Source organism: Girardinichthys multiradiatus, chromosome 22, assembly GCF_021462225.1.
Source record: "Girardinichthys multiradiatus isolate DD_20200921_A chromosome 22, DD_fGirMul_XY1, whole genome shotgun sequence".
Classification (NCBI taxonomy): Eukaryota; Metazoa; Chordata; class Actinopteri; order Cyprinodontiformes; family Goodeidae; genus Girardinichthys; species Girardinichthys multiradiatus.
The window spans coordinates 4,326,986-4,352,976 of NC_061814.1; the positions used below are offsets into that span (position 1 = coordinate 4,326,986).

General features: G+C 42.3%; 1 protein-coding gene across 2 annotated transcripts in view; it reads right to left on the minus strand.

Moving 5' to 3' along the window:
• birc6 (baculoviral IAP repeat containing 6) overlaps positions 1-25,991 on the minus strand; it is a 114,129-nt gene that overhangs the window by 55,119 nt on the left and 33,019 nt on the right. The window contains exons 29-56 of one of the 2 annotated variants that reach the window (XM_047352390.1): positions 24,569-24,921; positions 24,216-24,435; positions 22,012-22,148; positions 21,803-21,940; positions 21,354-21,481; positions 21,129-21,260; positions 20,731-20,946; positions 20,469-20,652; positions 18,812-19,018; positions 18,289-18,422; positions 14,944-15,097; positions 14,730-14,846; positions 12,393-12,553; positions 12,014-12,140; positions 11,818-11,928; positions 11,398-11,656; positions 10,692-11,263; positions 10,270-10,445; positions 10,064-10,160; positions 7,756-7,950; positions 7,453-7,653; positions 7,053-7,332; positions 6,713-6,969; positions 5,170-5,278; positions 4,726-4,956; positions 3,775-4,636; positions 3,297-3,440; positions 2,516-2,645 (exon numbers count right to left, since the gene is read on the minus strand). In XM_047352390.1, the coding sequence (XP_047208346.1) occupies positions 2,516-2,645; positions 3,297-3,440; positions 3,775-4,636; positions 4,726-4,956; positions 5,170-5,278; positions 6,713-6,969; positions 7,053-7,332; positions 7,453-7,653; positions 7,756-7,950; positions 10,064-10,160; positions 10,270-10,445; positions 10,692-11,263; positions 11,398-11,656; positions 11,818-11,928; positions 12,014-12,140; positions 12,393-12,553; positions 14,730-14,846; positions 14,944-15,097; positions 18,289-18,422; positions 18,812-19,018; positions 20,469-20,652; positions 20,731-20,946; positions 21,129-21,260; positions 21,354-21,481; positions 21,803-21,940; positions 22,012-22,148; positions 24,216-24,435; positions 24,569-24,921 (6,032 nt within the window). The remainder of the gene's footprint in view (positions 1-2,515; positions 2,646-3,296; positions 3,441-3,774; positions 4,637-4,725; positions 4,957-5,169; positions 5,279-6,712; positions 6,970-7,052; positions 7,333-7,452; positions 7,654-7,755; positions 7,951-10,063; positions 10,161-10,269; positions 10,446-10,691; positions 11,264-11,397; positions 11,657-11,817; positions 11,929-12,013; positions 12,141-12,392; positions 12,554-14,729; positions 14,847-14,943; positions 15,098-18,288; positions 18,423-18,811; positions 19,019-20,468; positions 20,653-20,730; positions 20,947-21,128; positions 21,261-21,353; positions 21,482-21,802; positions 21,941-22,011; positions 22,149-24,215; positions 24,436-24,568; positions 24,922-25,991) is intronic. The other variant, XM_047352389.1, reaches the window with a different exon arrangement.

The following is a 25,991-nucleotide window of genomic DNA, read 5'->3' on the forward strand; positions in this document are numbered from 1 at the left end:
GACTATAAATTACCTGTATGATGACAAGACGGACTGAATGTAATGTTTTCATCCCCATGTGAGGCCTCATGGATTCCACTCCCCACCTTTTATAACAACTGCAAATTGTTACACGTCTCCTATTATTTAAAACATGTATGCAGTGAATGACCGGGGCTGTTCCCCTGGGATGCTGTGCGTGCCTTGTGTGTACAGTAGTTTTGTGGTCTGTACTCACATGACTGAACGCACATAGATGTTTATAACTCAACACTGATCGTCTCTGACCAGTGACAGACAGATCAAATACAGCATGTTCACAAACACTATTGTAGCCGTCTGGGACTGCTTTGGCTTTATATCGAATGTGACTGGAAACATTTTGATCAGCTGATTCCACCAAATTTGAAGAAGCAACTGAAGGCAAGAAAACATGGTATCCTACAAACATTAGAACAGTCAGTACTTGTCTGGTCATTTACCATGGCTTTGACAACCACATCAGATAACTGCTGAGTAGATAACACCCGACTCATTCTCTGCAGACATAATCTCATCTCTACATTGTCCAAAAATATCCATAAGACTAGAAATGGCACAGCACAGTTCACTACAAGTTTTTTAATGTTGGTCATCACTCAGTTAATCCATCCAACATTATAACACGGCCCCTCGCTAATGACGCAACAAACTGTAGGTGTTTATAAAAGAAACCTGAGAAGATTTCCTTTTATTACCATGTCAATCAGGATGGTCCTGAAATCCCTGCACACAAAGTAGACCCCAGGCAGCCCGTTTACATTACTCCACAATGATGAAGTGAGCTAATAAGTGTCATTTTCAAAGAGTGCCTTTCTCTACCTTCAAAAAACGTACACTTATCACTTTAGAAAACACCTTCTCTATTTACACTCTTACTATCTCTTAATGTTGTACTTTAGGTATTTACCAGGTGCCAATACAGTAATCCTTACCAAAGCCCACCTTTCAGCTTATTGGTCCTCAATAATCATGCAACCACAACCCAATTCAGATTATACAAGTTGATCCAGTAACATCAGAGGCTGCTTTCAGAGCAGGTGGCTAGGATTACATTATCTAAGTGGCGTGACCTATAACTGTCAGCAGTTGTGTCACGTTCCTCAAGTAGGGTGTCCAAATTTATTCACTGCTTAAAATACCTATATAGTTATCATGTGCCATCCTCAATATGTTAACTGTATCAGATTCTTATGACCAATGTGTTTCTCACCTTAGCTAGACACTAGAGGACCATCTGATCTCTCTGCTCTCCCTGCACACACACACACACTCTTGTTTTACTATATGTAGTGAGGACCATGTGTTGACTTCCATTGATTTTCAGTCATTTTCAACCCTTTCTATGCACCTAACCCCTGACAATAACCCTAAACCTAACTATTACCAGTGATTGCCTAACCCTAACCTTAACTCAATTCACATCTTAGTCCTGAACCTAACCGTTAGCAAAATAGGTCGTGAGGACCAGCAAAATGTCCTCACTTTGGTACAAACGGTCCTCAATTTGATGGTGAAATTGGTTCTCACTGTGATGCCAAGACAGAAACACACACACACACACACACACACACACCTGTGTTTTACTATCTTTATGAGGACTTTTTGGTTACTTCCATTGACTTCCATTCATTTTCCTTGATTCTTACTGCCTAATAACCCTGACCCTAACACTAACCCTAACCAGTTAATACTTAACCCTAACAATAACTCAATTCATATCCTAGTCCTAAACCTAACCCCTGTCCCAAGAACGGAATTTGAAAAAGTGAGGACCAGGAAAATGTCAAAATTTGTCAAAATGTCCTCACTTTGCGATAAAAATACGAAAAATGGTTCTCACTCAGCAACAAGTACAAGAACACACACACACACACACACTAAGCAGCCCACCAATTCCATGTGGGACCTTTTCAGCTGATTACGAGGTGTAACAGACGTTTAGATCGCAGATGAAAAGAATGATTTGAAATGGACTAAAGTTCCTAGACTTCAAAGTAGGGCTGAGCTTCAGTCAAAAACAGACATTACATTTTCAAACTGAATGGTTGAACACAGTATGCTCTACTATTTTTCAACTACAGTTTGCAAAAACATTGGTTGTTTTTTACTAAAAAACGCTAGGAAAATCAGAACCTTTGGGCTTATCTCCTAAACCAGAGAAGGTAAAGAGTCAGATATGTACTGGACTGTTTTGGCAACCATTCTCAATGGAGCTTAAAAGACTTATGCTGACAGACTGAACACCACACTAAGAAAATGTTAAACTTGGCGGTAACAAGGTTTGAGTTAGTTGGCCTACCTAAACCAGCCCCCAACCCTTGGATAAGAGCAAAGTAGTAAGATAGCAGCAGTTTTCCTGCGTTAAAAGAGGCTGGACAGGAAATTATTTTTGCTCTCCTGAACAAGCCTGTCATTTAATATCCTGTAAGCAAGTCACATTTCACATGGCAGCATACAGTTCTAGGAAGTTTATGTTAGCTTTAGGGATACATACCAGACACACGATCGAGGACCTCAGCTAGTGTAGTAGAGATTGGGAGATGGAGGGTACGGTACTTGTGGCCTGCTCCATACATGGGATGTTGGATCATGTGGCTGGTGGCATTGATGCGACCTTTATACAACTACGGAGAAAAAAGGACCCATTTTAAAAATGTGACAATAGATCTAATGTCATCATTACCAAATCCCAATGGGCCCATAAACAGTGCCGACCTGGTGTCAAATGCTAAATCGCTTACTTGTTTAGAATTAAGCAATTCCTTTTATAAGACATGCTAGGACAATTCATCCATATCATGGATTTTTAGCAGCAGTTGCAGGACCTAGAATCGTTTTACATGTGAATTTACAGCATTGCTGCTCACATAGATTAGAGTTTGCCTATGGAGTAAAGAACCTAAGTGTACCCCACTGTGCATGCTCATGTCCTGAAGTGAAACACTGAAAAGAAAAAAACAATCAGGTACATGGAGCACTAGCACGGATTCGTCTCGCGGGTACTGTGGATGGAAATTACAATGGTAGACATAGTTGTCGATTCATATGGCAATGCTGCCCCCTTGTGCTTACATCTGAACACAACATCAACCACTTTATCTGAAAGAACTTGCAATATTGGGTGTTCAGAACAACGTAAAGCATAATATTAAAGTGCTTTAAACTCCAAGTTAAATTGTGGCAGGAAATATAGTTGCAAGCTGCTCCGACTGAATATAAGACACAGAAGCTAATCAACTTCAAAGATTATTGGACAGCAGAAGGAGACTACTAACCGGACAGGGAGACTGGAGGAAGACTGTGACTTTCTCATCCTCTAGCATGAGCTGCAGGAAAAGTCTTCGGATGAAGCCGGAGATGTTTCTAGAGATGGGAACATTGCCTCTTTGAGGGGCAGACTGAAAGAGCTCACACAGGACCTGTAGTCAGATAACAAACACTCAGAACAGACTGAAGGAAACCCTCCATGTCTCCATTCATTAGTCAGAGGAGAGTAAGCTCACAGGGGCTCCAACTCTATTCTTTCTGTCACACGTGATGCACCCTCCCCTCTCTCCTGACCCATGAACATTATATATAAGGCACAGTTATCAGAATAGGTGAAAGAGTGAGCTGTCTGCAGCAAGTCACGTGTCATTGTTCCTTTAGAAATGACAATTAAAAACAAATTCATAGCAAAAGCAGGATGGCAAGAAATCTGAAACAGTGAGGTTTAGAAAAGAAGATAAGACAAAGCGTGACGACAATACACACCTGTGCCATGAGCCGCTGGTTGTTAGGGTGACAGGAGATACACTGCAGGAAAAAGGCCACAGTTGCATTTTCTAGAGCAGTTCTCTGCTGTGTGGTGAGACCTCCTGCTTGGCCAGAAGAAAGCTGAGAGAAGTGAGACCCTGATGGTGGCGTGTGGACTGGAGGAGCACCTGCTGTAGATTCAGTGCCCAGTGGCTGACAGCTTGCACTGGAACCAGCGCTGGCACTGGAGTGGCACAGCAGGAAGAGCAATGCTGTCCATAGAGGATAAACCTCCGGTCCTCCAAGCCAGTCTTTCATAGCGTGACTGTTGCCCACTTCTGTAAGGAATCGCAGCACCGGAGCAGCCAGCTCTGCAGCCAGAGCTGGCCTGCTGTGTTGGGTTGAGGAGGGTGGGTGGTAGTGGTGATGGTGGTGGCGCCTCTCGGCCTGAGCAGCAGGCAGAGGGAGATCAGCACTGACTAGGAGTCCAACACAAAACTGCACCAGGCTGCGCACCAGCAGAGAGGGAAGACCCGAGTCCAGCAGCTGCTCTATTGCTCCTGGAGACTGTGAGGCAGCAGCAAGGGTGGTTAACTGGGACTCAGACAAGTTAACTGGAGGTCTTGCATGCTTAGAGTCATCTGTTAGTCCTGAGGCATTAGCATTAGCATCGTGTTGCTTTTTTCCGTCGTCTGTCATAGCGAGGCGCCGTTGCTGGGCCTGAGAGTGACTGGCCGTGGGCACCGAGACGATCTTCATCCAGGACATGAGCAGGGTGAAGTAGCTGGGGTGGATATGACACATAGAACAAAGCAGGCTGTCCACAGCCTTCTTCAGCACAATGTTGCATGGCAGTGACATGGACCAGTTATATAAGAGCCTGAAGGAAAGAACGCAGGATATTATCAAACCTAATAATATAAAATTAGGAACAATGTGTAATCTAGCTGTCATCAGAGCAGAACTGACTCAAAAAGATCTCTGTTGAGCAGTCCAGGAAGATCATAGTCAACAGGCAGCTCGAAGCTGTGCCACAGGATGGCTGCCACACAGTGAAGGTGGGAAGGAGATGGCATGAGGAGACCATATTCTCTGGAGGAGGCAGAGGAGGAGCCAGCAGCTGAGTATCCGGTTGGAGAACTCATTTTATGTGCTGCCACTCTAGAGGAGTCATACACCCAGTGGAGGAGAGCCTGGATCCTGGAAGAGACGGAAAAGTAATGAACCGCAAGGTTTTTAACACGTGTCTCCTCACAGCAGAGTTGCCATACGACAAGAATGACTTTTTACTATCATTTTTAGTCTCTTTGAATTAACAAGTTCAGGTCAAGACAATTTCTCCTCAGGGATAATGCTACCATATAAACTAATGGGACAGAAAGAGTCTTGCTACACGCTAGATGTTCTCTGTACCGGTCTTTGGTTCCAGAGTCCTGTGTGGTTCCCAGCTGGTACAGAATGTCGATAGTAGAGTCAGAAGAAAGGCCGTTCAGGCGTCCAAACAGCAGGGGACTGTTTAAATCTGTCAGAGACAAACAGGATAACAAACTTGGAGGTGACTCACACTAATAAATGTGCCAACAAAATCTTTAATCAAACAAAACAAAAAAACACTCATTTTGCCCACTTCCTACTGGCGACACTTGGGCCAGCTCCACTCTACACGACCCGCTTTGTGAGCGTTTTCAGTACAGTTTTTGTCCGTACCGGTACCTACTTTTTTGTTAACTGCTCCGGAGCGGAGTCGAGACTACATGTGACGTGAACAGACTGCTGTTCTGTGGTTTTGAGCTTTAAAGGCCTTGTCCTCATTATTGCCATGGCTGAGACAAACACTTCCGCATAAAGCCCAAAACTGTAACTTCTTCAGGCAAGCTCTGGAGCATCACCAGTCCAGACAGCAATGTCTCTCTCTCTGATGATCTGTTTTTATTTTCAACTTATTTATTTGTATATTTTCACACAGATTACTTTGATATTACTATGTCACACAGTAACGTTAATAGAGGCACAGCGCACTACACTGACAGCTGGAGGCAGGCCTTCAAGCTATAGCTTGAAACACAACCGGTTCTGTGGCAAGTAGAGGCGGATCGAGTGTCGAAATCAGAAACATATCGGATATTTTTCAAAGCGTATTCACTCTGAAAGGCCATTTTCCATTTCATTTGACTTTCCGTCATTGTCCTGGCTCTGACTAGCATCCACACAGACTTCTCTACAGAAGTAGCAATCACAGCTCCACAAAACGCCATTGTAATTAGTTCTGTGCTCGGCTCTGATTGCTTAGCAAGTTCATAATAACACTGAGACGCCAACATCCATTATTACTTTTGTAAACAGTGTGCTGCTGTGGGACATCTACATTCTCCTTCTGCCCATGCGGGTCACTCCGTCCAAACTAAAGTCTGATGAAGGTCACATTTAATCAGTGGTTTGAAGCACAACGCAATAAAAAGGATTCCAGGAGAAAATCGGAATTGAAAATCAAGACCTGCTGTGTGAATCTAACCATTGAGTCACATGATGAATGAGCTGGAAAAGAAAACAAGTAGGTTTTTGTCACGATCTTGGACTCATCGTTCACTAGTGATCAGGTAATCTGCTATTTCTGAATGTAAACGGTTGCCATTTGGTACGTTTTGAAATTGGAGCTGGTAGTATTGGATTCTTATCTATTATTTTGTCTGTGCTCCACGTTATTATGCTATCACAGCCTTTTCAATCATAATCCAATCTTATCATGAGTTGCCTACAGATTGCCAACACCAATATATATTATATGAGGCTTATAAAGAAACATTTCTCCATGTGAACAGAAAAAGCATTAAAAGAGTCAAGGCTACATAAACCCCAGCATCCACTGAGGAGGATAGGAGCTGGTTCTGATTACTAAGGCTATTTAGGTATTTAGTCAATGAATGTCTCAAACACTGGGGCAGTTGTGTGGACTCACTTGCAGGGTCTGTGCCAGAGGCAGTACAGTTTCTTAGCAGAATGTCAATGAGTTTGAGTCCGATTCTTGTAGACTGCAGGCCTATTTTAACCAGCACAGCCTCGATGTTGGGAGAGTGCATGCCACAGTAAGGAGACATTAGCAGTGCAGCACATGTCTGCAGCAGATTGGCTGTGGGCGCTGCAGCACCAGCCATCATAGCCTCCAGGTCACCAACATGTGTCAGGCAGTGATGTAGAAGACGAAGCCACCCAATGCTGGGAATGCACAGAGAGGAATGTCACAACAGCAGCCACTTTGAATCCAGACAGGCAGGCTAATTCAAAAAGCACTGGAGTACCTGGTTTTTGACACTTGGTCCTCAGAGGGCAGAAAGGGGTTGTTGACCGTTGCAGAGGATGTGTTGCCAAATGCCGTCAGCCCCAAGAGTTTGATCTGAGACAAACCCAAGGTGCTGGCATCCCGAGGCCGGTGGAGTCTCAGGCAAACAGCTGAGGCTACCTCTGCCTTAACCAGCTGGATCTTTATGTATGTTAGGCCACTGGTGATAACTGGTGTAGAAAGTGGCAACATATTGACCCCATCTGCACTGATCTCCAAGGAGACGGAGGATGGGCAGGCTGATTAGAGGAAGGAGGAAAAGGAACATTAAAAGTGAGATGAAAAGATTTTATTGGCTACATAAGTAACATAAGACAATGTATACAGGGCACTTTATTAGTAATTAGACTCCTACTCACTGGCCAGAGAAGCAAGATGTGGCTGGATGTGGACCTCTTTGAGCAGAACAGCAGAAGGGAGATGGATGGTGAGGTCACACCATGCCTCCTCTGGCAGGAAGATGTAGGACCAGGCAGCTGAGCGTGCCCGGCGGTGGGGCGGAGTGGCCTGAAGGAGAACCTCTGCTGGCTGAGCTGTGGGGCTACTGGATGTGATGGTGCCTAAGGATGGATAAAATTAGAGTCACAGGAGGTATAGGCTGCAAATTCTAAAGTACTTTGTTGGACTCACATAAAAAAAAAAAAAAGAGAATTAAAATGTACCTAAGGGAGCGAAGTTGTGGAGTCCCTCAGCGTTGTCTGGCTCTGAAGTCATCACTCTGGCCTTGAGATTACCATCTGCTGCTTTTCCAGGACCTGAGTCTAAGAACTTCATTATGGTGGACACCATACTGCGTGCTGTGTTCACAATGGCTCTGGTGCTTGTCACCATGTTGTTACAGATCAACTGTACACCCCCTGAAGAGTGAAAGAAAATGACTTGTTTTTAACATTGATGGACCCCCATATAAATAAAATGACAATAATTAACAAGTAGATATGAAGCATTTAATATGTTCTCTCTCAGGCTCAAAATATGGCTAATCAGCAACACATTCCATTAGCCACATGAAAAGCTGATGAGCCTCTACCCACTTCCAGCGTAGGTTAAAACAAAACATTTATGACATCTATGATTAAAATCCAAATTGTATATTTTTCATAAACCTTTGACTGAGAGTGTAGAAATGAATCAAACATCCTTTTCTTTAAAGCACAGTTCTACAGACAATTAATAGTAAATAAGTTGTTGGATTCACATTGTAGGAAACATAGAACCAAACCTAGAACAGTTATGTTAGTGTTACTATTTGCACTTATAATAATATAGAATTTTAATTCTTTGTTCATCCTTCCATAAACAAAAATATTCCACATTTAGTTAGTTTTTATAATTGAATTCCTAACTGGGTTGTTTTTGCTGCATGAAAGGGAAAATGAAGAATGAACATGGTTTGTGGATATTTTAGTTATGTTTTCTACAAACTAAAAGAAGGGAAGAATATTCAACTAAAATCAAGTAATTCCTGCTAAAGTAGAAGGATGACTAATAAATAAGGTGGGTATCACATTTTCTCCAGTTGATGGCACAGTTATACCCTCACAAAAAACATGGACTGAACAGGAAGGAAACAAGTGAGATTTTCAGCATCTGCCATGTTGTAACTATTCACTGCTCCCTGATGGTTTGGATGGTGCTCTAACACATGCGCAGGTCGGAGCGACAACGTTAATCTAAACTGCAGCAGCCCAACCTGAAAACAACGCAAACAATAAAACATTCAGTCTTCCTCACCGGCAGCACGCTAGCTGACCTCACTTACATGAGCAAAAAATAACACATGGACACACAGTATGAAGTTTACAATCAATCTGAATGAAACCTTGCAACATAAAGAGGTGGGAAACACCACGTTTTATCAAAAATACCTTTAACTCATAAGTAAGGCCTTGCAGAGGTAACTGGTGTTCAACAGAAATACTCTACCTGACCAATAGATGTAGCTTGTGGAGAAGCACCATGGTGGAAAAATCTCAAGTGGTTCTATTAGTCAGAACTTGACCTGCACCTCTAACAGTTTCTGTAATTTATGGTACTGCCCGGGCATATGAAAGCTGCCAGACAGTTAAATCACAAGCAGTCATTCAGCACTGTGGTGAAGTTGCCATTTTATTTGTCATGCATGACCCGGCGAGCAGCAGTAACATTCCTGATTTCAAAAAGAAGCATTTAAACAGTGGAAAGACTCCAGATTTAAAATATCAGGACTAGGCATGGGCCTAATAAGACTCTCATGGTAATCTTGAGTAAAGAACCACATCTTAATGGTATTTACACAAAATGTACAAATATATATAGAATATGATCTAATTACTTTCATTTAAAAGAACAGCAAGATGATTATTATAGTTATAATAATGCTATATACAACATCCATTCATTGCTATTCTGATTGTGATACAGAGACTTAAGGTAAAATACAGGGTAACCATCTGAATGTTTTTAACTCCTTATTGTGCAAAATATCACGATTTATCGTTTTGGACTTTAGGAAGTGACACATATATAACCGGCGGTAGTTTTCAAACAGCGCTGCCTTGAAAGTGATATTTGGTGATACTTCAATTTTTACCTAGGGCAGTATTTTCCAACCAAAAATACTTAAAAACAGACGTGCTTGTCCTTTATATAAGGACGTTGTACAATGTACAAGCCTTCTTCCAGCCAGCTGATTACACACAGCAACAGGTAACTGGGGGGCATGACTAGATTACTGCATTATAATTATTATTATTATTACTATGTTCCATATAGATGGTGAAACCTCTCGTCATTCCAACACTTTTTATTAGACAAAAAGACCTTAAACACAAAGCTGTAACTTCTTCAGCCTTTGTACACCCTGAGACCAGCAACTGGCCATCGGTAGACATCACCATGTTTGGAGAAAATGATACACAGCATATCTGCACAAACACTTCAGGACACACATTAACCAAGCAAGACAGTCTAAATTTTCTGCACACCCACCCATGTCATGAAAGGCCTTGAGAGCTTCACTGGTGTCCAACACGCGCAGGATAAACCACAGAAGTGGCTCGGACAGCTGGCAGGTGGAGAGAGATCCCTACAAACACAAAAATAATAAAACAAGTATGTTTTGGGATTGCTCTGTGTTTTTTTAAAGGTTATCTTAACTTCTAATCAAAGCTGAAGAAGAAGCAGGCGGATTTTACCTGTCTGCCCATGTAACCACAGGCCATGTATGTGAGGATGGGCTGCAACATGACCTGCACTGAAGTGGCCCTCTTGCTCAGAGTGGTGAGGATGGTGAAGAGGCCGTCACCCACTGAAATGGCATCCAGACCACCATGGAAGTTCTCATGTTTGGTCAGGTGGAGACCACTGGCACCTGCAAAAAACGATTTGGATTCAAATGTTTCTTAATTATCAACAAAAATAGCTCAATATCTTAAGCTGCTAAACTCCAGTATGTTCATTCTGTTTAGAAGGAAAACATGCAGTGCTAAAAATATCACTGCAAGAGAGTAGTCTTAAAAAACACAACACAAATAAGGTGAAATATCCTGAACTACTTAACTGAGGCGGCAGAAACTGTCATCATCAGTATGCTGATGACATTAAACAGATGTCTTACCGATAATCATAGCCATGGCGCTGCTGTTGCACTGGCCCAGCGCTGACAAGATCTGGCTCATTATTTGCTGATTAGCAAGCACCAGGTCAGCCACGCCAGCAGAGGGACCCTGACTGGATGCGGCTCCACCTGCCACACTTTCTTTGCTTCCACAGACTTTCTCTTCGTCTGAGACGCTGCTATCAGCCGTGTCGCTGCCGACTGGCGGCAGTCGTCCACTGAACTCTCTGTCCCCTGAAAGAGGAAGCTGCACCAGAACATTCACCAGCTTGAGGAGGTTAAACATTAGCTGGTCACGGGTGGTTTCTCCGCAGACAGCCTTTGCGTCTCCAGGTCGGATGATGTTGGCAAACAGACCCCCAAAGCAAGCCCGGGCACCCACCGAGCTATCTGAGCCACTGCGGGACACCACCTTGTCAGAGCATGTGATGTAATGGTGAACCAAGAATGTAATGGACTCGATGACGGAGGAAATGGTGGCCACTGACACCACCTCGAAGTTCTGCTCCAGAGTAAATTCCAGCAGCTTCACCTGGGCATCCAGAGGACCCTGACCTGACTGGAACGGCCCCCTGAAAGGTCAAAATGAAACATCAGCTGCCAGGAACTGCACCTCATTCTGTAACCATCTTAGAAACTGATTCTAGCTGTATTTTTACAAAGAAAGATTTGTTTGAAATTAAGTTCATCTACAAGCAAAGCTTACCTCTCAGTTGACAGGATGTGTATGAGTTTGAGCAAGAACTCGCTAAACATCTGGGGACAGGTGGAGGACAGATGAACCTGCAGACGGCTCAAAAACTCGTGCATGGCCTGGGTGGCAGTGGGTCCGACCTGAGAGCTGTGCTGGCTAGTCCCATTGGTGCTGCTGCTGGACAGGAAGCGCACCAGTACGTGAACCAGGGTGGGGTCAGTCACCATCTGTTGAGCTGTGTTATCCTGAGAGTTCATCACGCTGCTGGATGCTGGAGGTATAAGCACAAGTTTCATAGGCATCACACAACACACTACTCATTTATTCTCCCAAAAACAAGCCATTGTTTTTATATGCTTTGGGATTTTATACACATAGGAAAATGTTTTAATAATCCATTTTGAGCTGCATTTAAGGGACTGCACAACTAACCAGAGAGAGGCATGTTGGTCATCAGTGTGAGGGAGTGTAGCACCAGGCACCATGTTCTCAGGGAAGTGCTGGGGTACCAGGCCAGCACTGATATGAAGCTGCTGATGGATGCTGAATTCACAGAGATGCAGACTTTAAACACATTTACAGCAACATACAAAGCAAACTGTGACAGCAGTGGATTTTAACAACCTACCTTGGTTAAGTGGAATAGTGGGAATTCGGCTGGCGTTGAAGAGGAAAATATCTGACCCACTTTCTTCACTGCCACCAGAACATGTGTTGAGACTGAGCGTTAACCACAGCTGCAGCAACGACTCAAGCTGAGAGCAGAAAACACAGGTTTTACACATTGCTGTTGTTTTTTGTAACTAGACCTCCTTTATTCTCCTGGTGTAATTGTTTCAAACGCACCGAAGAAAACCCTGAAGAGCAACTTACATGATTACATTTCCCAACCGATTTGAGTAAATTTACTGGAAGATTTTTTGATTCAAATATAATCAATATGCCGAGCTCAAAGACTGACAGGAGTGAAACAGAAGAGAAAAGTGGAGCATTGTTAAGTTAGTGACCTGTACGTGGTGAACTTGCAGCATGGAGAAGAGCTTGTTGAAGCAGGCACTCAGAATGGGAATGGACGAGGGCTGAACCACCGGGCTGCTGCACGGCGGAGAGCCACCACTGTGGAACGCTCGAAGGAGGGAGTCATCGGTACCATTAGAGGGCTGGCTGACTGCAAGCCCAAAACAAATATCAAGTCTTCACGTAGTACAAAGGCTTTGGAGTCTAATTAGAGCATGGTGTCACATTCACACAACTACATTATGCTCTTTTTCTTTAAAGTTAACAACACTGTGATCCAGTAGAACAACTTGTCTGTATCTTGTTGGCTGGGACATTGTACCAACAAAACGCAGCAGCAGAACACATTAGTATTATTTTGGTCGACCTGCAGCTTGAAACAATTATCAACTCAGATCCTGCAACACTGTAAACAAAAAGCCTCTAAGCATGCACGGCTAATTAGGATTTTAGAAAAAAGAAGGAAAAAAAACGTTTTTATACTGCAACAATCTAAGTTGCCTTTAGGACGATTGTGAAGAACCAATTAATTTAGTTTAAACATAGGAAATAATAATAAAAACACGGTTAGGGGTTCTCTGAGCCTTTTCCTACAGTGGGGAGAACAAGTATTTGATACACTGCCGATTTTGCAGGTTTTCCCGCCTGCAAAGGTCTCTAATTTTGATCATAGAAACTAAAAACAAAATCCAGAAAATCACATTGTGTGATTTTTAAGTAATTAATTTGCATTTTATTGCATGACATAAGTATTTGATACATCAGAAAAACCAAACTTAATATTTGGTACAGAAACCTCTGTTTGCAATTCCAGATATCAGTTTTCTGTAGTTCTAGATAAGGTTTGCACACACATACAGATCTTCTCTGAATCCTTCAGGTTTCAGGGCTGTTGCTGGGCTCATGACCCCATCCATCCTTCCCTCAATATGGTGCAGTCCTCCTGTCCCCTTTGCAGAAAACCATCCCCAAAGAATGATGTTTCCACCTCCATGCTTCACGATTCTTGGGGTTGTACTCATCCTTCTTTTTCCTCCAAACACGGCAAGTGGAGTTTAGACCAAAAAGCTCTAGTTTTGTCTCAGACCACATGACTTTCTCCCATTCCTCCTCTGGATCATCCAGATGGTCATTGGCAAACTTCAGACAGGTGTGGACATGCGCTGGATTGAGCAGGGGGACAGGATTTTACTCCGTGGCAGCGTGGTGTGGTACTAATGGTCTTCTTTGAGACTGTGCTCCCAGCTCTCTTTATTGACTAGGTTCTGGCATGTGATTTTGGACTGATCCCTCACCTTCTTCATGATCAATAATGCCCCATGAGGTGAGATCTTGCATGGAGACCCAGACTGAGGGAGATTGACCATCATCTTGAACTTCTTCTATTTTCTTCTAATTGCTCCAACAGTTGCTGTCTTCTCACCAAGCTGCTTGGCTATTTTCCTGTAGCCCATCCCAGACGTGTGCAGGTCTACTATTTTATCCCTGATGTCCTCACACAGCTATCTGGTCTTGGCCATGGTGGAGAGGTTGGAGTTTGTTTGATTGAGTGTGTGGACAGGTGTCTTTTATAAAGATAACGAGTTCAAAAAGGTGCAGTTAATACAGGTAATGAGTGGAGAACAGGAGGGCTTCTTAAAGATGAACTAACAGGCTGGTGAGAGCCAGAATTCCTACTGGTGATCAATTTGTTTTTCTGATGTATCAAATACTTATTTCATGCAGTAAAATGCAAATGAATGACTTAAAAATGACAATGTGATTTTCTGGATATTTGTTTTAGATTCTTTCACTCAGGTGAAGAGTACCTATGATAAAAATGAAAAACTTCTACATGCTTTGCAAGCAGGAAGACCTGCAAAATCGGTGGTGGATCAAATACTTGTTCTTCGCACTGTAGACAGTAGGAAAATATTCACTTTAAAAATCATTTATCAATTCCAAAAGGAAAGTAAATTTTGTCTTAACCTTCACTTGTCTATGTTTCCTAAATGAGTGATGATAGATGGGGATGGCTGGGGTAGCAGCCTGTATCATAGAGGATCTGAAGAAGCCTCTGACTGAAGACACTCTGCTATTGTATTACAGTCTTGTGAAAAGAATGACCAGGGTTGTCCATGAAGTTCTTCACTTTATGCAACATCCCTCTTTCTACAATCATCTCTAGAGGTTCCACAGCAGTCCCCAGAATGGAGCCAGCTTTCTCTCTCCTCACAACAGACCGATAGAAGATTTGCAACATCTTGCTGCAAAAACTAGATAAAAACAGCTTCCTCAAGAAATAGTCTGCTCTAGTCAGTAAATGCCAGGAACATTTAACCCCTTACTTGTAGATGAACTTGAACTGAGAGCTTGTAGAATAGAGTCTGCCTGTAAAGTTGCCATCATTTTAAGCATTAGCTCAGCCTGCTGCTCCAGGCCAACTTCAAGTCGGGCATCCAGTGCTGTGAAACAAGAGGCAGAGCCTTTAGGCTTGGATGGACAACATTTCATAAAATAGAGCTTGTGCTGAAGAATTGAAGAAATTCAGCTTCCGCTCACCTTGAGACACAGAGACTGACACACACTGGGAGGCAGGCTTTTCAGGTGCAACTGAAGGCTTGGATACTGGAATACCAACACCTCCGATGTAAGGATTGTACCCATATGTTCCATAGTCAGCACCCCAGTAGTCATACCAGGTGCTACTTATTGGCTAAGAAAAGTATGAGAGTGTGGATAAAAAAGAACAGAACAGTATGGTAACCAGGGCGGTGCAAGTCATTAATCACAAAAACAATGTAATCAACAAAACAAGAATTATTCAAACTATTTTGCCATTTTTAGAGGACAGGTGGACCTACAGGTGGGGATAAGATGGAGCTACATGTGGTGGAAAGGTGCAGGAGAGGTTTTTCCCACACACTGCATTTGCACTTTGATTTGTTTTATAAATGAAGACGGTGTGGACTCATCACTTTTCATGAAGTCCAGATAATTTGCACATTTATTTAAAAGAGGTGCTCTATGTTTTTATAGGAGTAAAATTCATAAAAACATTTTACACACGGCAAACAAAAGAAAATCTCTTTTCCATAAACCATCCCCTTAAAACCAAAGGACCTTGTTTTGTTTGTGTCTATATAAAACTTAAGGAAGCTGCACTTCAATCAGCAGAACACCATTTGGCTTCAATATCACATGTTTTGTAATGTTATGTTTTATTAAGAGCTACCCTTTTCTGAAATCAAAGCACCTTTACAGTAAACATTATTTATGTACAGAGGAGAGCAGAGCAAAAATCAAACAGATAAAAACAAATAAAGTTATATAACAGATGAAGTCCACTGTCAAAGTTTATAGGTTCAGTTAACCCAAAACTTTAAGTCTTAAGTCAATCTAAAAAGTTTAAATCACGAAGCTATACTGATGTGGATGAGTACCAATGTTTAGCAATATGAGCTAACATACAGGTCCTTCTCAAAATATTAGCATATTGTGATAAAGTTCATTATTTTCCATAATGTCATGATGAAAATTTAACATTCATATATTTTAGATTCATTGCACACTAACTGAAATATTTCAGGTCTTTTATTGTCTTAATACAGATGATTGTGGCATACAGCTCATGAAAACCCAAAATTCCTATCTCACAAAATTAGCATATCATTAAAAGGGTCTCTAAACGAGCTATGAACCTAATCATCTGAATCAACAAGTTAACTCTAAACACCTGCAAAAGATTCCTGAGGCCTTTAAAACTCCCAGCCTGGTTCATCACTCAAAACCCCAATCATGGGTAAGACTGCCGACCTGACTGCTGTCCAGAAGGCCACTATTGACACCCTCAAGCAAGAGGGTAAGACACAGAAAGAAATTTCTGAACAAATAGGCTGTTCCCAGAGTGCTGTATCAAGGCACCTCAGTGGGAAGTCTGTGGGAAGGAAAAAGTGTGGCAGAAAACGCTGCTCAACGAGAAGAGGTGACCGGACCCTGAGGAAGATTGTGGAGAAGGGCCGATTCCAGACCTTGGGGGACCTGCGGAAGCAGTGGACTGAGTCTGGAGTAGAAACATCCAGAGCCACCGTGCACAGGCGTGTGCAGGAAATGGGCTACAGGTGCCGCATTCCCCAGGTCAAGCCACTTTTGAACCAGAAACAGCGGCAGAAGCGCCTGACCTGGGCTACAGAGAAGCAGCACTGGACTGTTGCTCAGTGGTCCAAAGTACTTTTTTCGGATGAAAGCAAATTCTGCATGTCATTCAGAAATCAAGGTGCCAGAGTCTGGAGGAAGACTGGGGAGAAGGAAATGCCAGAAGTACAGTGTCAAGTACCCACAGTCAGTGATGGTCTGGGGTGCCGTGTCAGCTGCTGGTGTTGGTCCACTGTGTTTTATCAAGGGCAGGGTCAATGCAGCTAGCTATCAGGAGATTTTGGAGCACTTCATGCTTCCATCTGCTGAAAAGCTTTATGGAGATGAAGATTTCATTTTTCAGCACGACCTGGCACCTGCTCACAGTGCCAAAACCACTGGTAAATGGTTTACTGACCATGGTATCACTGTGCTCAATTGGCCTGCCAACTCTCCTGACCTGAACCCCTTAGAGAATCTGTGGGATATTGTGAAGAGAACGTTGAGAGACTCAAGACCCAACACTCTGGATGAGCTAAAGGCCACTATCGAAGCATCCTGGGCCTCCATAAGACCTCAGCAGTGCCACAGGCTGATTGCCTCCATGCCACGCCGCATTGAAGCAGTCATTTCTGCAAAAGGATTCCCGACCAAGTATTGAGTGCATAACTGTACATGATTATTTGAAGGTTGACGTTTTTTGTATTAAAAACACTTTTCTTTTATTGGTCGGATGAAATATGCTAATTTTGTGAGATAGGAATTTTGGGTTTTCATGAGCTGTATGCCAAAATCATCCGTATTAAGACAATAAAAGACCTGAAATATTTCAGTTAGTGTGCAATGAATCTAAAATATATGAATGTTAAATTTTCATCATGACATTATGGAAAATAATGAACTTTATCACAATATGCTAATATTTTGAGAAGGACCTGTAGCTCAGAACAAGAGCCAGCCTAGTCCATCTAAGGCCTGATCTTACACATCACTCATGTCAAACATTCAGACTCAATCTTTCAGTTCGTCATTTAAGTTCATTTTAAATTCTCAAATACACCATGAATTTATGGCAGTTATGACTGACTGACTGACTGGATGGAGACACATTGAGGCAAGGGAGGTAGGACACAAGGAAGTACGAAACAGAAATAATGGCAGTAAGAAAGAAATTAAAGGAAGAACCCAGAAAATGACATATGGAATAATATATTTTCCCTTTCTCTTATTTTATTTCCCATCCATCCATTCTAATTTCCCCTCGGGGATCAATAAAGTATCTTTGAATTTGAATTGAATTCTTATACAGACCTGTAAAACATTTTATTTTTATTTCATACTTTTTCAAAATCTACAAAGGAACCCTGTTATCAGTGATTTATCAACTTTCCTTTACTGGAAGACTTTTTATATGCTTCACAGATCTTGGAATCCTGCAGATGGAGAGACCCACTCAGCACAGTCGGACCCAAGTTGAAGTCAGTTTAATGTGTATTTTAGCCACCGTTCTGCTTCAAAAGCATCAGCTCTAGGGACAGATCATTCACATGCTGCCTAATCATCCAAACCTTCTGCTACTTTACAAATATGATGTTTTACTTTCATCTGTCATTGGTTCTCATGCCATACCCTAACCTAAGTAGTCTACAATCTGTTGTTTTGTTGTTTAATTGCGGTTAACAGGATGGTCAAATAACAAACCATTAGCATTTAAGCTCATGCAGTGATAATTAGTAAAAGGATTGAAAGAAGAAAGTCAAATAATCAACATACCTTAAATACTTTGGCAGCCAGTGGATCTTTTTCTAAATCAATATCTAAAGGATCAATATCAACATCCATGAGGTCTTGTAGCAAGTCAAAGTCTATGTCTTTATCTTTTTCCAAAGCGGATAGAGGTGGAGCACCTTTGGATAATAAAAACATCTTTAATCTTTCCAGGTTAACATGATGAAACATTTAAGCAACAGATACTTGTTCTTTAGCAGGCTTTGGGGCACTTTTAGCAGTAATATAGCAAACACCACAGGGTGAAGAAAATAAAGATTGAAATTAGTCTTACTGCCCTCTAAAAAAACAAAACCTGGCAATAAACTCCATCTAAAAAAATGTGATTGATTTTACAGCAAGTACGTTTAAACTCACATGTATGATAAAGACAGAAATGTGTTCAAAATAACCTTTATACTGCAATAAAAAGTAATGAAATGAAAATGCTATTGAAAGTGACTGGGTCTTTGCATTTCTGTATAATATTGTGAGAAGTGCAACGGGCAGAGAGGGGGTACCCACGTACTTTGAAACACTGTGGAGGTCCCTGTAGTACCTGCGATGATATCTGGCACCAGAGATTCATCTATGGTTTCCACCAGGGGAATAGAGGAAGGCTGGGCCAGAGAGTCATCCGAGTCTGCCACGGCTGAGGAAGATGATGCCCCTGCCTCCTCACCCCCAGCCACCACCTCTTCCATGGCATCAAGAGGACCAGGAGACATCAGTTCTCCTTGGACCAGAAAGACAAATGATGCATGTGTTTCACATCTTGAGCTAAGGAAACTCACATTATTCCTGATCAGAACCATCATCAAAACATGGACACAATATACTGATGGTTAAGAATTGCTGCCCTAGCATCCAGAAACATCTCCAGAATATGCATTAAAAAGAGGATGGTGGATGTCTGCACAATGCAAAGATTTTGTTTTGAGATTATGTTGACCTAAAGATCGCCATCAAAGTACTTTGTCTCCTACTCTATGCAAATGGAGTTGGCTCAAGTTTTAAAATGTATTTGGTGGTAAAATAAAACTTTTCAAAGTTTTCTTTTATAATTAGTAGAAATAGAAGAAGAAAGCCCAAACTGCCCCGTTCTCATTCACTGCACTCATTCTGCTGTCTGGCTGTGGGATACGTCTCCTCGGCATATTCCTCAGAAGCATTTACCTTATTACTCCGATCCTAACAGGCTGGTGATTGTGACGCCTGTGTCAGCAAGTTTAACTGGCCACAGACCAGAGCACCAGGCTAACTCCCTTGCCAGATGCTAGCTGCCTGGATTCTGGTTTTTAGCACAAGCAAGGACCAAGAAACATTGCAGTTGGGTTCGAGCGGTTTGGCAAACCAGCTAAAACCGTTTCACTGAATCCTGTCCTTTATGCCTAAGGCAGTGGCTCAGTCTGTCCCTCACAGTGTTTTCTCCTCCACCCCTTTACCTCACCTGTGGAGGAGGGATTAAATAAGCTCCACCTAATTCAAGCTCTGCATGTATACACAGAAAGGACAAATGGTTTTTAGAGAAGAGACCAGCTCTTTATATTTTGGGCAAACCTCTACTAAGGCAGGATCATCACAAAGCAGTGGCTTTACCACTGGACAATGCAGTCACCACCTGTGGGTCTCTATACCTACTCTAATCAGGAGCTGGCTGCATCCTGGGCCCTGTTTAAAGGGATGTCTAACAAGTACATGTGTATGGCTGCCAGCTGGTCTTCTCTTGCTTTCAGATGTTTTTATACACAGAATGTCTCAGGTCCTAGTGTGGCCAATGCAATGTTGGTGCTGGTATCCTTTGGGTCAGTGTCTCTCCTTGAGGCTAGTGGTTACATTCAATAAACTGGCTGTACGGGAGTCTCCATATCTAAAAGTGAGAAACAAATGCTATGAACGAGAACATTAGGGTTACTTTTCTAACCCTGATTGTGTCGTGTCTTAGCGCAGGCTACATAAAAGGTATGTGACATAGGCATCACAATCATCAGCCAATCAGGATTGACTTTATGAGATATTTGCTGAAGAATACGCAGATGGGGCGCTTCCCAAAATGGGACATCTCGTTCCTGATTCTCTGAAGACCAGGGTTACCTTGGGTAATGAAGTTGTGTTTTCTGTTCTCAAACTTCCAACAACACATGCAAGAACTGGGTTCACTGAGATAATAACCAAATGAAACAGACCTGCCAGGATGTCCTGGAGCATACATGTGAGGGAGTACTGTGCCCATGCCCCTCCCCAGGAGATGTCTCCTCGATTGAAGTCTGTCCCTACAAGCAGTAGCAAAAGGCGTTCCAGCTGCTGTTCAGACACCACCTCACACAGATGGATTGTAGGTCTTGTGGCATTAGCTATTCTAGCAAGTACCTGGAGGGATAAAAACATTAATCACGTGTCTATACAGAGAACAATAAGGAGATCCATACACTTATTTCAGATGAATACCTTGCAGACAAAAAGTAGCAGGTCAGCATGGCAGGTGAAGTCCATAGAGAGCAAAAAGAGGGCAAGCTTCTGCACCACGGAGATGCAGCGTTCATGGGACAAAGTGAAGGGCAGAGGTTCTACTTCTGGGGCTTCTTTGGCTGTTGTGGACTCTGCATCCAATGTAGAGCGAGGCCATTCAGCTGTCCGTCTCAGACGGATCAGGTCTTTAAAGTGCTGTGAGATGGAAAGAAGATGTTCTGGAATATCAGTACAAACTGCTTGGATAAGGCAAGTAAACGTACAGCTAAAAACTACTGAACTATAATAGTTTTTAATTGTTGTTCATTAGTGATATTTGACAGAACAGTCGTGCCAAAATATTACCATTCTGAAATATAGACTGGTATGCTTCTTACCTTAGATGTGGCTTGTTTGAGTTTGGCCTGCTCCACTAGCAGTTTGTAGGAGGAACCTTTGTTGCTCTGGATTTTCTCCTTCTCTATCTGCTCAACCAATGCTTTCTGCTTTGCTTTCAACAGGTTCAACTGCTGCAATAAAATAAGCACTATTAAAATAAACACAATGAATGCAGTCATGTAATGCTCCTCCGTTATTCTGGCTTTGGAGTCAAACATGTTTACCTGCTTGTGATGAACAAGCTGCTTGCGGAGCTTTCGTGAGTAGAGACGATCCAGGCTGCTGCTACCTTTAGCTGTCCTGCTTGAGTTCTGTGACTGAAGAGTGTTGTTAATAAAACTCCACTGAATCCCTGAAACACAGGAAAAAACTGTTCAAAAATGTGAGTAATATTACCAGTCGAGCTGTTTCAGCAACCTATCATTACAGCAGCAAGCATAAAAACGTGCTCTACCCCAACAAAGAAAGCACAACTTGCTTTGTACAAGGTAGTTCATCCCTAAGTCATTATTGTTTGTTCCTACAACAGGAATGAGACTGGACACATATATTTATGAGTAACTGATCTAAGCCAGGTATGAGTAAGTCTTTTCAAAAGTAGACCTTTTGCACTAAAAGTATAGATAGTAAAAATTGGAGGGCCAAAAATGGAAAACCCATCATGTTTATCTACCTGTTACAGGCCTGTCCCGTTCCTTCCCTCCAAGGCTCTTTTTCGCCCCTGAGGCCTCATCTTCGATGCTGGCTACATAGTCCAAGAGTCTTGAAACCAGCATCACTACCCAGCTGATCATGGGGATGTCTAAAATACCTGGGGGAAACAGACACATTTTTGTACCTCATTTTGCATCATTTGGGACATTGTGTCTGTCTGTGCTTTACCTTCAGTCCTGCGCTGAGTAGCAGCCCCTGGTCGCTGTAGTGGGGACAGCAGACTGTCCAACAGGTTGAGGAGACCCTCCAACACACCACTATTACTCAGGGATCTTTGGCCAATGCAGGACAGGAGCATGAAGACTCTGGAAAAACCAGAGGATGCTTTAGTTAGTACTTACAGTTTCCACTATGGAGTGTACATAAAATAGAAACTTCACGTTGTTGTAGATTCTATAGTCTGCTGTTGCTTCAGCAACTGGCTTTCCCAAAATGTTCCAATCGTACTACGATTACCTGGTAGAGAGCCTAAACATTCCATTCACTGAGCACTTAATCTTTTAGGAAGAGTTGTGAAGTAGAACTCTCCTGCAAACCTTAACTATCCAGCCTCTTTCTCACATCCAGATGCATTTGTTTACTGGACTTTAAAAGGAAAATAAGGATTATTTGCGCTTGCGAGGATTTCAAGTCAGGTTCATACATTCCAATTAATCCTAACCATTGAACAGTTCAGTCAGATTCAGTTATTTATTCAAATTGGATAAAAAGTTTTTCTGTCTAAGGAAACCCAGCAGATTGCATCCAGTCAGTGACTTGCAGCATTCCCTCCTCCTGGATGAACATGTAGAGACAGTGGACAGTCACTGGTGTTGACTTTGAAGCAATCCCTCATACTGAGCATGCATGTAGCAACAGTGGAGAGGAAAAACTCCCTTTTAACAGGAAGAAACCTCCAGCAGAACCAGAACCAGGCTCAGTGTGAGCGGCTGTTAGAGGAAATGTTAGAGTTAGAAAGCTGATAAACACAGACAAGTGTAAAATAAGGCACAAGTTGAACCAAGTAAGTTTGACTTGCAAGGGTGAGACAGTCCTCTGCCAGAACAGTGACTTCCTTCTCACAAAGGGAGAAATCCTTGCACCAGCCTTTTATTCACAACTCACATTCTTACAAGAAAAAAGCAAGAATTGGTTCAGCCAATTCTTACAGAGATTAAAACATAAAAAGTAGTCATTCCCATATATGGTATGAGCTTGTCATGCCCAGAGAGTGATCCACTCCAGACCACATTCCTCAATTCCACTCCCTTTGTCCACACTAAAAGCAATCACAGGAATCATCTTCACTATAGTAGAAAGTCAAACATAAACCTTGTTTAAACTAAACAATGATCATTTTTATACATTTTTCCAACAGCGGCCATCTGCCACAACCGATTGGGGGTTTGAGAGAACAGAGCAGAGACACAAAGAGAACAAAGAAGCACTGATCCAGGAGTCCTTTCTATGGGAAGGAAAAGTGAAACATTATGGGTATAGCTCCTTTAGTGGCTTTATCTAGGAGCCTCCTTTAATCACATGGATTAATCATGCCATTAATTTAATCCATGAGATTAATTGATTCATTGCTTATTGCAACAGGCCTCGTTACTAAAGCGTCTGTGTTACACCCCTGAGAGCCTTGGAAAAAGTATAAACTCCAGCTTCATTATTCATCCAGAATGGCTGTCATCCCTTCAGTCTCCTCCATCACTGGCTTACAGCTTTGTGCTACAGGTCAGAACTCAGTTCTAACTTTCTGTTTGGACTGGCTTCAGTCTGTATAAAGTGGATAAGCAACATTTTAAAATAATGCAAACAGAAACAGCTAAGAAGACTTTTATAGCGTTGAACTGATTTAACACAGAGAAGCTCAAAACAATCACCAGTGCCAGCATCACTACATTTAGTTTCAACTATGATGTTTTATTAAGAGGAGGGCTCATGAAGAGCAATGGGGGTTTAGATATTGGTGGGATCTCATCAGAGGACTGATTGAAGAAGCTATTGAGTGTTCTGGTTCTGAAAAATAGCCTCCATGAGACAAACGTTATGAAAATTCCTGGTTTGGGCAAATATATCTGCCAATAAAGCAACAAAAAATCAGAAAACCACCAACACAAAAACAAGCTTGGAAACAATGATAAAATACATAAAAGCTCAACAATCTTGTTGCTGTAGGCCTAAAGAAATGATAAGCTCACTCCAGCTAAGGCTAAAGATCCCATGTCCCTGTGGAAGTAAGGTGTAAAAGACATATGGATGTGCGGTTCTGTCCCACTGTGCATTTTTGGACATTTTATTCAGAACTCATTAAATCTCAAGTTGTGGTAACTTGTGGGAAAAAGGCAGAATGTGTTTGGTGTACCTGTACAGAAACTGTGGTCTCCTACCTGTCCTGAGGGAAAATAAGTATCTGCTCAGAGTTGTAGAGCTCCTGCAGAACATTAGAAAGGAACTGGCCCCACCAGCGTTCGCCTCCACAGAGCTGCACCAACAGCAACCCAGCATGAAGACGGATTTTAGGCGTCCCACTGATGCAGAGGTGCTTAAAGAGCTCCTCGCAGGCTTGAGCATGGAAGGTGTTCTGGAGCACCGAGGGGACAGAGTGTCCTGACAACACAAACAGTTCAATGAATCAAGTGTGTCATATCAATGACAAGCAAAACTCTAAGCATACATAACATGATCATTACAGGAAGCCATCACGTTCAGTGCTGCAGCAGTGCTGAGCTCTCTGCCTCACCGTTAGTGGAGTGCAGAAGGCTGAGCAGCGTGTCCAGCAGATAACGAATGATTGTCCTGAGCTGCTCAGTGGATGAACTGTGAACAAGCCCCTGGGCCTGCCGGCCGCTGGCCTTGGGCAGAGACTTGCGGCTAGCGCCCAGTGATACTCGCAATCGCTGGACAGCATGGTGAGCCAAGTTGAGCTGTAACTGCAGCTGGATGCAGTCCTGATAGGCTGAGAAAACCCGCTGGTCCTCTTCCACCACCTTGTCTGGTTTTCGTAGGAAGTACTGGGCATTATTGGCACTGTTTAGAGGTGGAAGGTCAATGTTGTGAAGAAGGGTCTCCAATCGATGGCAAGCTAGATTGTACCTGGTCAATGAGAAGCAAGCAGATTTCATTATTCCTACATTGTCAAACCTAAAGAGAAGAGAGAGCCAATGTCTAGTCTGGAACACACTGCTGTTTAAAAAAAAAAAAAACAGAACACAGGACTTGTCTGTGTGACTAGGGCTGAAATGATTCCTTGAATAATTCGAGCACCTCGATTACAAAAATTCATTTAGACTAATTATCTGCCTTCGTTAAGCTGTTTAACTATTCAGCGCACTGTGTTCTAGCCAGATGGTTATTTGTGTTGCACGATGCTCTCATTTCCACTGATAACATCCTGCGCTGCTGATATATGGAGGCCAAAATGCAGTTCTAAGGGAGGGAGATGGCAAAGGGCAAAAAGAAGGACTGAGAAGACAACTAAAATGGTTAAAAGTGTGGGATCACATCAAACTGAACAGAAAAGAGAACAGAGTGTACTGGATTAGCATTCCATAATGGCACATCCTCAATGCTGCAACACCTGAGCAGGAAACGCAAAGTTCCTTCCACCACCAACTCGTACATATTAAGCACACAGCAAAGATGAACAGATGTCTGCACAAGGAGACTGAAAGTGAGGTGAGATATATGAAAGCAGTGTTTATTAGGTCTGGATTTAATCTGCCATTTACCTTTTTGATAGGTAATGTATTTTTTTATTCTGTGCACTTACGTACACTACAAGGGTTCTATTTTATCTGGATAACATAATGCTTCTTGATGCTAAAAAAAAAACTATTTAAAATCCAGAATGTAATAAGTGACACTTCATGCACTTTTTTGCTTGTGACCATTTTCACCACAGAGGCCATCTGGCACTGTAGGGAGGTTCAGTCAACCAGAAAGAGCTGAGCTTTTGAAATGTTCATGTTTTAGCTGCAGATGCCTCCTTTCCTACAAAAGGTTCAACTGTGCACTAAAGACATGCTATGTTATTACATTTAAACAATATGATTTATACTTTTAAAAATGAATTGAATTATTTGCTTCCTTGCATTTTCTTTCATGTATTTCCTTTACTAAACTTTGGACCATAAACTAACTACCAAATAAACTTTGGCAGTTAA